Source organism: Nannobrachium achirus (assembly GCF_963921795.1).
Source record: "Nannobrachium achirus genome assembly, chromosome: 8".
Taxonomy (NCBI): Eukaryota; Metazoa; Chordata; class Actinopteri; order Myctophiformes; family Myctophidae; genus Nannobrachium; species Nannobrachium achirus.
In genome coordinates, this window is record NC_137817.1 from 38,275,249 (window position 1) to 38,288,174 (window position 12,926).

Genomic DNA, 12,926 nt, shown 5'->3' on the forward strand with positions numbered 1-12,926 from the left:
CTCTCTCTCTCTCTCTCATATATGTGGTTTGCCTGCATGCACGGGTCACTAATGCACCGGGTGCATTTGATGTGTGTCTTAATCTTCAAACGGGTAAGGTCTAGTTATTGTGTATTCTGATTAAATATCAATGTCCTGTGTTTTTTAGTCATCATTGCTTAGTTTTTATTTCGTTTTTGTCAGTGAAAAAGGGTAGTCGACAAATATTTTTCGTCATAGTTTTAGTCAACGAAAGGTAAATCATAATGCACATGGGGCTGAATGATGGAGAGTGACCAGGGACGTGCTGGCCATTGGGAAAAGCGGGACAACTCCCGAACGGCCGGTTCATTCCCGGCCGGTCCAGGCCGGCCATTAGGAAAAAATAAAAAATAAAATGTCTGCCTTCGTTCCATTTTGGGGGCTGGGCGGCCAACAAAGTCACTGTCGGGCAGAAACCTTGTATCTCCAAGTTTCAAATTTGTACATTTTTAAAAGTAAAGCCCTGCTTCACCATACAAGGCTTTTGCACAAAAGTAGTGAAAACAGCAGATCTTCAAGCAGACAACGCCTCGCGGTGCGAGGCGTTGTGTGCTTGTAGATTGGCTGTTTAGTTTAAATCATTTTTAAAATGATAAATACAAAACAAACGGTTTTGGACATACAAGGTTTCCACCCGACAACGGCGAAATATAACTCATGTAATTGGCCCACTGGCTTGTCACTTTGTCACAAATCTTTGAGTAGCAGCAGCGCTATCTCTCTCTATAGCGCGCAATGAGGGCCTCTCCAACTCTTTTTCCCGGGCTGAATCAGGGGCCAGCACGTCCCTGAGAGGACAATCTCTTGCTGTCAAATTCAATGTGAGAGAAAACAACGTGTACAAAGCGCTCTGTGTTTCTAAAACACCATCCTAGTCTTAGATGGAAACACTTTCTCACACAGATGTCTGGGTGTTCTCTAGAGTGAATCCCACTTGGTTTGGAAATGGTCATCTTACATCTCGCCTACAGTACACCAAAAGGAAAAAACACAACCACAAAGAAAGCAATAAAAGGATTGAACAAACCTGACAAAGCAAAGCTGGAAACACAATGTTCCTTCTTCAATTACTTGGCAAAATGAAAAAGATAAGATTTCATTATACTGTAGTTGGTCAGTCCTATTTTAATGGTCACTGTTTGACGATTTGTGTATTAGTTCAGTTAAACTCAGATAAACCCGTTTTTGGCAGTTGAGTTTGGTTCGTGTTTGTCATGCTGTGTTCTTTCAGCAGTGAGGTTTATTGCAGTGATTGGACTGAGAGATTGGCCTAATTTGTTATATTAATTATATCATAATTTATTGGGAGAAACCAAACAAGTATGTTAAATCAGACATTCCATTTATTAACTTGACGTGTTTATACAATTACATCTCTATTCATAAACATTGCCATTCAGAAGATTGACTTCCATTATTCTAAATGGAGGGAGGTGTCACCTAAACCTAACCTTAACCGTAACCCTAGCCTCAGTGGGGGTGTTTCTGAATGGGGATGTTTTCTAAGTGGGGGTGTTTCTGAATGGAGGTCTGCCCCCGGCATATCCACATCGTCTTTGAGAATACAGGAATTATGGGTATGTGATGAACACATACCGGTAATCACATTCTTTGCTGCCCTCGGTCACATTGCATCTTTATCTTGTGATGCATCACAATATATTTTCTCATACATTTAAGGTCGTTGCACACTGCTGCGTTTTTTATGAATATCGGAGTGAATTTTGGAGCGTGTAAATAAAAAAGTCAACCTCACGTTATGTCAATCACGTTCGCACACTGCCGCCCGTTTCGTATTTATTTTTGGACCAGGGTTAGGATTTTTTTTTTTTTTTTTTTCGATTTTCGCAACTGTCACCATGGGTCCTTTGCTCTCTCTCTCTTCTCTCTCTCTCCTTGGCCTCAAAAATACTTTCGAGGATTTCGGATTTCCGAAACGCAACGAAAAAAACGCAGTGCAGTGTGCAACCAGCTTTAGACTGTGGTCACCAAAATATATTTTCTCATTATTGTAGATATCGTGGCCACTATTTCTCGATACATTTTAAATAGATTGTAGACACAAAAATATATTTCCCCAAAATATTTTACATCTATTGTAGTCACAGAAATAGGCCTACACGATTGGCCGTTTCTTGGCTGCTTCAACGCTAAGTATGCCTTGCCGAGCCATGAGGCCCATAGGGCAGGAGCTCATCTCCTGATTCTGTAGCATATGGCAGCTTGATGTATAAGTACACCCAGGGGTGTCGCACCAAATTGTGGGCCCCGGGTACAAGGATTCACTGTGGGGCCCCTGTGCTTTAACTATTGAAAAATAGCTCGCAGCGCGGCATAGATCTGCTATTTTTGAAAAATCATGAAAATCTTTGAATATTTCAAATCCTTCTAAGGTTTTTTGAAAAATCTATGTTTCGATGTCAGTGGAGCTCAAACCTTTTCATGTGAAGGACACCCAAAAAGATATGTATTTGACCACGGACCCCCATCTCAAAATATTTAGTTCCAGGGACCCCCCAGAAGCAAAATTTGAGTTATAAATGTTCGCTTAAAAAATACATATACCGTATTCAAAGATCTGCACACATTTTCACAACTTTTCAAAAATAGCAGATCTACAAGCTCGCAGCGCGGCACTCGGTGCCGCGCTGTGAGCTTGTATATCTGCTATTTTTCAATAGCTAAAGTATAAAATAATTAAGGCCCCTCCACCACCTTGGGCCCTAGTAACTCAGTCCCACTTTCCTACCCCTTGTGACGCCCCTGAGTACACCCCCTGGACATGACGCTAGCATGTCGCAGGGACTTACCCCCAATCCAACCCTTGATGCTGAGTGCCAAGCAGGGAGGCACTGGGTCCCATTTTTCAGAGTCTTTGGTATATGACCCGACCGGGGTTCGAACCCCAAGCTCCCAGTCTCAGGGCAGACACTCTAACCACAAGACCACTGAGCTAATTTCAACACTATAGTACTGTATGAAATCCATTTCTGTTGTGTTTGCCTCTCGCCGGGACCCCAGCCGGCTGTCTCTCTGTACTCTTCCTCCTGCTAGCCAACTGGCCGGCTGGCCGGAGCCCTTGGCCCGCGTCACAACGAATTAAAACAAACCCTGAAAGCTGAAAACAAAACTGAACAAGGGTTTAGGCATTCAGCTGTGAAGCTAGGCAGCAGGTAAGGGACAGGCTGTTAGGCCCCAAAGCCCGCCGTGGCCCTTTTCTCTGTTAAAATGACAAGCTTTCAGACATGGCCAGGCGTTCCAGCCTGATTTGCAGGGCGTCCCTGCGTGGAAATGGGACACGAGGGCAGAGGTAGGGAGAGCTTGTTCTGCCCCTTCTGCCAGGTTCACCGTCGTACACACACAATTTCATGGTAGGTGATCGGCTGAGCTGAACACACCGCCAGCCACCGCCCTCCTCTCATCCCTCAAAATCTAGCTAGCGTGTGTGCGTGTGTGTGTGTGTGCGTGTGTGTGTGTGTGTGTGTGTGTGTGTGTGTGTGTGTGTGTGTGTGCGTGTGTGTGTGGAGCCAATCCCCCCGCTGTCCACCCCAATAGCGTTGTCCGCCGGCGTCGTTACCATTGTGCTAAAGAGAAAATCTAATATTAATCCTCGCCATGGCACTCTGGCGTTCTGAAAGCCCCACGAGAGCTACTTACCATTTTATTATTGATTTCGTGAAAATGGATCTCGCACACTTTCTCCACCACGTCCTCGATCTCGAAAGTTACAAAGCCGAAACCTGCATAGAGGACAGGGCAGGAGAGGAGGAACAATAGGGCGAAGAGAGGGAGAGAAAGGAGAGTGCAAAGGAGGAAGACAGAGAAGAGAAAGAGGGAAGGGGGAAGAGGGGGTGACAAAAGACACTTGGTTAAACTTCCACAAAGGCAGGATCGACTTGCAGCCGAAACTAGTAATTTCCATCAATTAAGGGGTGGGGAAAAAGGCTTTTGACAAGAGAACAAGACTAGCTCTAATGTGTCCTACAAACAGACTGACAGAGCGAGATGGGAGGTGGGGAGAGCAATACAAGAGAGAGGGAGGATTGAAGACACGACTGCATCATCGTGATGCAACACAGGTCCCTTTCAAGTAAAACAAAAAGATACATTTATTTTCGTCTGGAATGACTCTATTTTGGTTTCATTAGGAGGAAAGCAAAAGGATACAAAGCGGCTAGGAAGGAGAAAAAAACGGCAGCGAAGCTCGTTAAAGTAAATTCATGGGCCTTGGGCGGACACATGAATTTCATTTCATATATCCGTTGTTTCATTGATATTTCACTCTAAAAGCCATTCCGGGTTTATGATAATGATGGGGGCCATATGGGCATTATGGACACATGGAGTGTTAGATAATTGTAGGACACAGTAATAAAGGGACATGAGTCATGGACTTACAGTCTCAGCCTGATTTAGCCATAGCTCACACAAGGATATTCGCAGGGAACAATAAGAATGCATACACGATGTATCCGTGTTTATACATTTTTTAACATGATATCTTTTAACATTTAAGACAAACGCACGCATGCACACACACTCGCGTCCGTGCAGACTTTCTCACACACGCACCCGCGTGCCCACACACACACCCGCACACACACACGCACACACACACACACACACACACACACACACACACACACACACACACACACACACACACACAGTAGGGGTGTATTGTGTTTGCAGACAGTCTCTCTTTCTCTGACAGTGAAAAGCTACAGTACATGTACGGAGAACTAATCAGAGGTAGGCTGTGTGTAGACAAACAAACAACCTCTGTGTGCACGTGCATGCATGTGTGCGACTGTGCCGTGCGCTGGGAGAAGTGTGGCGGCTGCATGTGGCCCGCTGGGCAGGGCTGGATACAGACAAGACCCAGGCTTTTAAGAAAGTGGAAGATAAGCCCACACAGGTCTGCCAGGTCAACAGGGTCTGACAGAGAGCCCGAGGCAGCCTGGCACACAACACACACGCACACGCCCGCGCAGTCACGGTCACATACACACACACACACACACAGAGGAAAACACAACGAACACACAGATGTAAGCACACACACAAATGCCAGGAGATAAGGCCTAGATAAAGAGGCAGGAGTGCCGATAAGACTGGCTGAGATAAAGCAGCACCCTCCTCCCCTTCCCCCTTTTGTGAACACACATTTTAACACAACGAGCTACGCAACCTGTGATTTATTACGCTGTGGCCAAACGTACAGGAAACTGGCGCCCGCAGCCACAGTGCATGCAGTGCACGCGTGGTTTTGGGATGGTGTATGCACGGAAACACAATGCAGGTCGTAAAAATCCACACACACTTCTGCATGTGTACACGGTACACAATCACGCGTATAAACGAACACATGCGCCATCTATCCTTGCACGGCTACGCACACACACATACACACACAAAGTTTTTATTAAGCATCTTTCTGGAAGGAGGTCATGGGTTAATGGAGGTCAGGTTTGTGGTCACCAGGACTCTGAGGCCCGCCCACCCGCGCTCTCAATAATCTCCTTCTGCATCTCCTGGCGACCTTTCTCCTCCTTCTGTCTGTCATCACCTCCTCCTCCTCCCCGTCCGTCCCACGCCCCTTCCTCTTTCATGGTCGGCATAGTAACACCTGAGCCCGCTCTGTCATCGGTAACGAAATGCCAAACAGAAATTTGTTTCTTTTTTTTTGCCTCCCGGTTGCAGCCAGGCACGCGGCGAAATGTTTGGGAGAGTCTCCCTGTGCATATCGCCACTGTCGGGCAGAAACCTTGTACCTGTATCTCCAAGTTTCAAATGTGTACGTTTCTTCGTAAAGTAAAGCCCTGCTTCATCATACAAGACTGTCGCACACAAATAGCTGATCTACAAATAGCTGATCTACAAGCACACAACGCCTCGCGGTGTGAGGCGTTGTGTGCTTGTAGATCAGCTATTTTCACTATTCTAAACCATTTTTAAAATGAGAAACACAAAACGAACGATTTGGACATACAAGGTTTCCATCCGACAACGACGACATGCAGAGCGGCTGCTCGGGATGCACGTTGCCACGGCAACGCCGCATATCAATGCCGTCTTGACAGGAGGCGTGCCGGCCCACAGTGTGACCTCTGTGCAGGACTTCCGGTGGTGGAGCCATCCTCAGCGTTAATATGATTTATTACCAGGTTACACGCGTGTCCTGGGTGGGAGAAAAGCGCTTTACGGAAGCCTGCCTGAGAGGCGATCACACTAACCCAGCCAGTGGTGGAAAAAGCACTCACAGTTTTTTACTTGAGAAAATAATCAATACTGCAATGTAGAAATACTCTGTTCCAAGTAAACGTTCGGAATTCAAAATGCACGAGTAAAAGGATGAAAGTGTTGGCATCAAAATGTACTTAAAGTACCAAAAGTAAAAGTACAAAATGTTTTGAAAATAGCAGATGTACAAGCTCGCGACGCGTTGTGAGCTTGTGGGTCAGCTATTTTCAAAAAGCGTAGGTATAAAGTAGGGCTAAAGAGGTTAATGTATGCGTTTTAATATTATGATTTATATCTGCAAAGTAACTTGTAACTAAAGTTTTCAAATAATTCTAGTGGAGTGACAATATTGCAGGTATTGTGCACAATATTTCGTTCTGAGATGTAGTGGAGTAGAAGTATAAGTATTGGAAATTGGAAATACTACTACGGGGCGGCATAGCTCAGGGGTAGAGAAACCGTTATTAGGGCACGAAGGGTTCCCGAAGGGTTCCCAGTTCGAATCCGGGCTCCCCCTGAGTGAATGTCGAAGGGTCCTTGGGCAAGACTCTGAACCCCACATTGCTCCCGGTGAGTAGGTTGGTGCCTTGCATGGTTTCCTCCGCCACTGGTGTATGAATGTGTGCGTGAATGGGTGAATGTAATGCACAATGTACAATGAACAATGTAAAGCGCTTTGGATAAAAAGCGCTATATAAATGCACCATTTACCATTTATTACTTTACACCACTCCTGAGAGGCGATCACTCCTGACTCCCAGCAGCCTCTGACAATAACGCTGTCATTATCATTAGAGTCACATCAACACTATTGTATCCCCCTCTATGCAAAATCATACCTTTCCTGATTGGGATGTTTCTACGGAAATTCCGGAATAGTGTTAAATATACGGTACAGTAGTGAGACGAGCTGGCATGTGTGTTTGGCCAAAGGAAGATGTCAGTCAGCCCTAGTTTCCATTTGTCGCTTTTCTCTCAGTCTTTCTATTTCTTTCATTATCATTTCATATTTCGCTGCTACTTTTGTTCTATTATCACACTCCGCTTAATAATTCTGTGTCCTTTTATCATTCTCTCTCTTTATCTCCTCTCTCTCTCTCTCTCTCTCTCTCTCTCTCTCTCTCTCTCTCTCTCTCTCTCTCTCTCTCTCTCTCTCTTTGACGAATAGAGCTGTCATCTCTCACTCTGGTCTCTGCCCCAGGCCTTGTGTGTGTGTGTGTGTGTGTGTGTGTGTGTGTGTGTGTGTGTGTGTGTGTGTGTGTGTGTGTGTGTGTGTGTGTGTGTGTGAGAGAGAGAGAGAGAGAGAGAGAGAGAGAGAGAGAGAGAGAGAGATGGAAACACAAGACTTATGACTGCATTCAAGGAAACGACCTCTTGTGAATTTTGTGCGTGCGTGCGTGTGCTTTGTTGCGGGGTATTGATTATGTTCGATTCGTAAAGCTTCTGCTACAGTACAAAGAGGTCAATGACTTAAGAGACAGGTTACAATGATCTGTTTAAAAGTATATATTATTTGCTCAAGCCAAACCAATCAGTGCCTTTAGAACACAATGATATTAACATTATTATTATTATTATTATTATTATTATTATTATTACCCTTAATAATAACTAGAAAGATGCAATTCTGGGAAAGAATGCAAATGTGATTGGAGCTGCGGTTGGTTGTTTAAGTTGGACAAAATGTGGACAAAATATTTTCCCAAATATGGATATGACTGACGTCTGACATCATAGATGTCTTACACATGAGACTCACACAATATGTCAATATATGGGCTTTCCAAGCTATGGGCTTAATACTGATGACATCAGGGATCTCCGTATATGGGCATACAAGGGACAATGTCGGAGTGGTACAGTAGGCCTGTTGTTGTTTGCCTGGCTCCAGCCCATAGCCTGAAATCAGGCTATGTTGTTGTATTATCATTTGTCTCTGGGTGGAACCAGTGAGCGTGCGTGAGCCGAGAACTAACGCCTTTATTTTGCCTCCACAATGCCGTTGTTTATCTCCAGCGCCTTCAAAGATACAAATACACCGAGAGAGACCTCAACAAGTTGCCAGTGATGCGTGATTATGGATCCAACTGGGAAAGATGGATAACCACGCCCCGGACTCATTTTTGAAGCTTGTGATTGGCTGAACCGGACGTAGGGAGCGCTCCGTTGTAGTCACTTGGACCGCGCGAGGTGCACCAAAACCCAATTATCATGGCGTTTATCGTGCGCTTGCCCAGGCCTTACGGCCTGGGCATAAATATAACGATTGCATTCACCACGGCTTCGTAACTCGCGCGGCGCTCCGCCGGCCGCGCGGCCCTGGCCCGCTCTTCGCGGCCACTCGCGCCTGCGGCGCTCTGGGGCGAAGAGCAGGACCAAGGTCCGCTGGCCTTCGCGCCGCTTGCAATGTCGTGGACAATAACTGAAAACGAGCGCTCTATGCCGTTTCCATCCATCTTTCCCAGTTGGATCCATAATCACGCGCCAGTGATAGGCAAAACAGAGAGACCTCAACAAGTTGCCAGTGATAGGAGAGAGACCTCAACAAGTTGCCAGTGATAGGAGAGAGACCTCAACAAGTTGCCAGTGATAGGAGAGACGTGGAGATTTAATATATCGATTTAATATATCGTGATATCGTCCTCCGTCATGCACTGGGATCAATTCATCTTTTATTTGCCAAGCTGCATATATGGTGCCACATAGCTACAGATAAAAAAATATCTGCCACAGATAAAAGAAATATCTGTGGCAGATCTTTTTTTTATCTGTATCTACCATCCACTTTGAATGGAAAAATATCTGGAGAAAGAGATTTTTTTATCTGTTATCTGGCCCAGTGGGAATGGGCCTTAATTGTTAAAGGTACTTATAATATACGTACTTAATAGTCTTTTTTTCACTCTCTATCAAATGTCTTCGCGTCGTGAGCTTGTATATCTGCTATTTTTTGGGCAAATGTTTCCGCCCCAGGATAACGGTTTTGATTATGGCGATAATATCGTAAATAGCGATTTCTTTTGTCACAATAATGGTGATATGAAAGGTTCCTATGGTACATGTGACTGCGGTACAAGCATGGGGGCCTACCGTGTGCTCTCACACTAGGAACAGAGAATGAGAGAGAGAGGTGGGGTGGTGTTAAACATGTCTGCATGCAGGTGGTGGTCGACGGCGGATTGCTTTCACTTTCTGAAACAAACAGCAGAAAAGAGGGGAGGAAAAAAAAGAAAAGTCTGGTCCTCTCCCATGGCTTCCCTCCTCCTCTCCCCTCCTCCCTCCATCCACCCTTATCAGCGACCCAGCCAACACTTCTGACAACCAACAAATCAGCTGTCAGGAGCAATTTCTCACCGGGCCCCGGAGCCAGCATACGGCCACACACGCGCGCGCGCACGCACGCATGCACGCACGCACGCACGCACGCACGCACACACACACACACACACACACACACGAGAGAGAGAGAGAGAGAGAGAGAGAGAGAGAGAGAGAGAGAGAAGAGAGAGAGAGAGAGAGAGAGAGAGAGAGAGAGAGAGAGGGAGAGAGAGAGGGAGGTAGGGAGAGAGCAGGGGTAGGGAGAGAAAGGGAGGAGAGAGTGGGAGACAGAGAGAGAAGCAAGAGAGATGGGGGAGGACGGAGAGAGGGAGTGATGGATAGAGAGAGTGAGTAAGAGAGACAGAGGGAGGCCTGGACTGGTATAGGGAGAGAGTGAAAGAAAGAGAGAGAGAGAGAGAGAGAGAGAAAGAGAGAGAGAGAGAGGAGGGAGAGAGGCGGTGGGAGAGACAGAGAGAGAGGAAGAAGAGATAGAGTGGGGGAGGGCGAGCAAGAGAAACGGCGGAGGGAGAGCGAGGGGATGGAAGAAAAGAGAGGAAGCTGATGATGGAGGGAGCGAAAGAGAGACAGAGACAGAGACAGACAGACAGACAGACAGACAGACAGACGGGGGAGGGGTAAGAGGGCTAACACACCTGTCCATGTATGACAGAGCTGCCACACATACAGTACATTTACTGATGGAAAGAGAGAGAGAGAGAGAGAGAGAGAGAGAGAGAGAGAGAGAGAGAGAGAAATGAGGTAGAGCGCAGGAGGCTGCACTGCCACTACTGTGACCCTAGGGGCAGTGCTGAGACGAAGGGTGACATTCTGTGGGTTTGTCAGGTTTGACAAGCCGACCATAATTTGCAGGCTGTGGCTTCTGTGTGGAGGGGCCGGCGTGGCCCCTCAGACCTCCCAGTAGGAGCTAACGAGCAGGTCAGAGAGGGAGGCATGGAGGTATTTACAGCCGCCGGAGAGAAGAGACACAGCTGAGGGATTCTCTTTTGGAGCCGCTCTCAAACTAGACGCGAAGACCAATGCGTCTTCATCCAAACAACAATGATAATGATGTAATAGAAACTCAAACTCAAAGCCAGTGACTCATTCTGTCCTACTGGTCTTTTAAAGCAGTGGTTCTCAACCCTTTCAGGCAGTTGACCCCCAAAATAATCCTATTTTAACTGGGGACCCCCCCCACCCCCACCCCCACCCCACCCTACGAGCACTAAGAGTTGAGGCATTACATTTTGTATAACACGGTTCTGTTGTGAAAATAGCCGATCTACATGCTCACAACGCCTCGCGTTGCTTGTAGATCTGCTATTTTTGAAAAAGTCGTAAAAATGTGTGCAAATCTTTGAAAATATGTATTTTCAAAGCGAACGTTTGTAACTCAAATTTTGCTTCTGGGTGGTCCCTGGAACTAAATATGTTGAAATGGGGTCCGTGGCCAAATAATTATCATTTTACTTGAAAAGGTTTGAGAACCACTGACGTCTCTCAAGAACAGACCAACTAAGTGAAAAGGACCTTTTCTTTGACGATAGCTAGCCAGATTGCTGACATAGAAACATAGGTTTTTCAAAAAATCTTAGAAGGATTCAAAAGACACTTATAGAATCTGGTCAAAATTCAAATGTTCACGATTTTTCAAAAATAGCAGATCTACAAGCTCGCAGCGCAGCACTCAGTGCCGTGCTGTGAGCTTGTATATCTGCTATTTTTCAATAGTTAAAGCATAAAATAATGATACACAATAATGTGTTCTGAATGGGTTAAAACCATCACGTTATTACAGTATGTGGTATACTGTATATGCTTGGCTGCTTGATCCCGCTGTCGTTCGTATCACATTGTGATGCTTACTACTGTAACCTTCATCACCTTTCATCATGTCTCTCCGTACTTCTTTCTCTGAGTTTGATCTCAGCTAGAGTTGACAACGGTATGGACAGGTTTCTGATCAGTCCTCAAACACTAAGGTCTGCTAAATCCATCTATACATTCTAGGAATCTCTGTATGTCTGATTCTGACTGTCCTTCGCAATATATCAAGACGAGAACCGTACATTAGGGATGGGACGATACACGATATTATCGTTTATCGTGATTAAAAAAACACTCACGATAATCGTATCGTGGAGATTTAATTTATCGTGATTTCGTCCTCCGTCATGCACTGGGATCAAGTCACCTTTCATTTGCCGAGCTGCATATCTGGTACCACTTAAACCCTCTATAATTGGTAAAAGGTACTTATAATATACAGTATGTTCTTGATACAGTCTTTTTTTCACTCTATCAAATGTCTTTACCAAAAGATAGCTGATTTACAAGCTCACAACACGTCACAGCGTGACTCGTTGTGAGCTTGTAGATCGGCAATTTTTTGGCAAATGTTCCGCCCAGGATAATGGATTTTGATTATCGTGATAATATCGTAAATCGCTATTTCTTTTGTCACAATAATCGTGATATGAAATTTTCATATGGTCCCATCCCTCCCGTACATCCATGGACTTCACCCCTGGCGGGTGTACATCGCTGAGGACCCAAGGGAGCGCAATGTCGCGTGCAAAGTCGATGGAATGATCCCCGAACGGGCACGCGTTCCGAACGCCATGTCCTGAACAGGAACTGCACTAGAGGATATTTAATTTGCTAACACAGAACCACAATTTGAAACAAGCTAAAAATGCATTGCATTGCGACATGTTGTGGAGCTTGTAGATCTGTTATTTTAAAATAACCCATTTAGGCCTAGAATTATTGAATGCTTTAACCAGTGAAAAATAGCAGATATACAAGCTCACATAGGTTTTTCAAAAAAACTTAGAAGGATTCAAAAGACACTTATAGAATCGGGTCAAAATTCAAATTTTCACGATTTTTCAAAAATAGCAGATCTACAAGCTTGCAGCGCGGCACTCGGTGCCGCGCTGTGAGCTTGTATATCTGCTATTTTTCAATAGTTAAAGCATAAAATAATGATAAACAATATAGTGTACCCGTTCTGAATGGGATAATGTAGAAACAATTATGAAAATTATACAAAACAACAAGGTACATACGAAACAATTTGAGAAGGTTTGGGACACCAGGGCGTACAGTAAGTGGTTAAGTCTTGCTAAACTAATTAACCTACATTCTAATCCTTTTTTAGTTAGGCCTACATGTACAGTACACACACACACTCCTGTTAGCTGAACACACACACAGCAAATCTAGGCTACAGCCCAAATTCAAGAATTAGGAGTAAGGATCTTATCTATATAAGGTGACTTTCAGCAGTGAAGGGAGAAGCAGCAGAGAGCGGGGGAGAGAACCAAGAGAGAACGAGAGAG

General features: G+C 45.2%; 1 protein-coding gene across 15 annotated transcripts in view; it reads right to left on the minus strand.

Moving 5' to 3' along the window:
- Window positions 1-12,926, minus strand: part of LOC308289316 (RNA-binding protein Musashi homolog 2) — a 421,115-nt gene that overhangs the window by 115,497 nt on the left and 292,692 nt on the right. For all 15 annotated transcript variants that reach the window (XM_080730980.1, XM_080730981.1, XM_080730990.1 and 12 more), the window contains exon 8: window positions 3,679-3,761. In XM_080730980.1, the coding sequence (XP_080587106.1) occupies window positions 3,679-3,761 (83 nt within the window). The remainder of the gene's footprint in view (window positions 1-3,678; window positions 3,762-12,926) is intronic.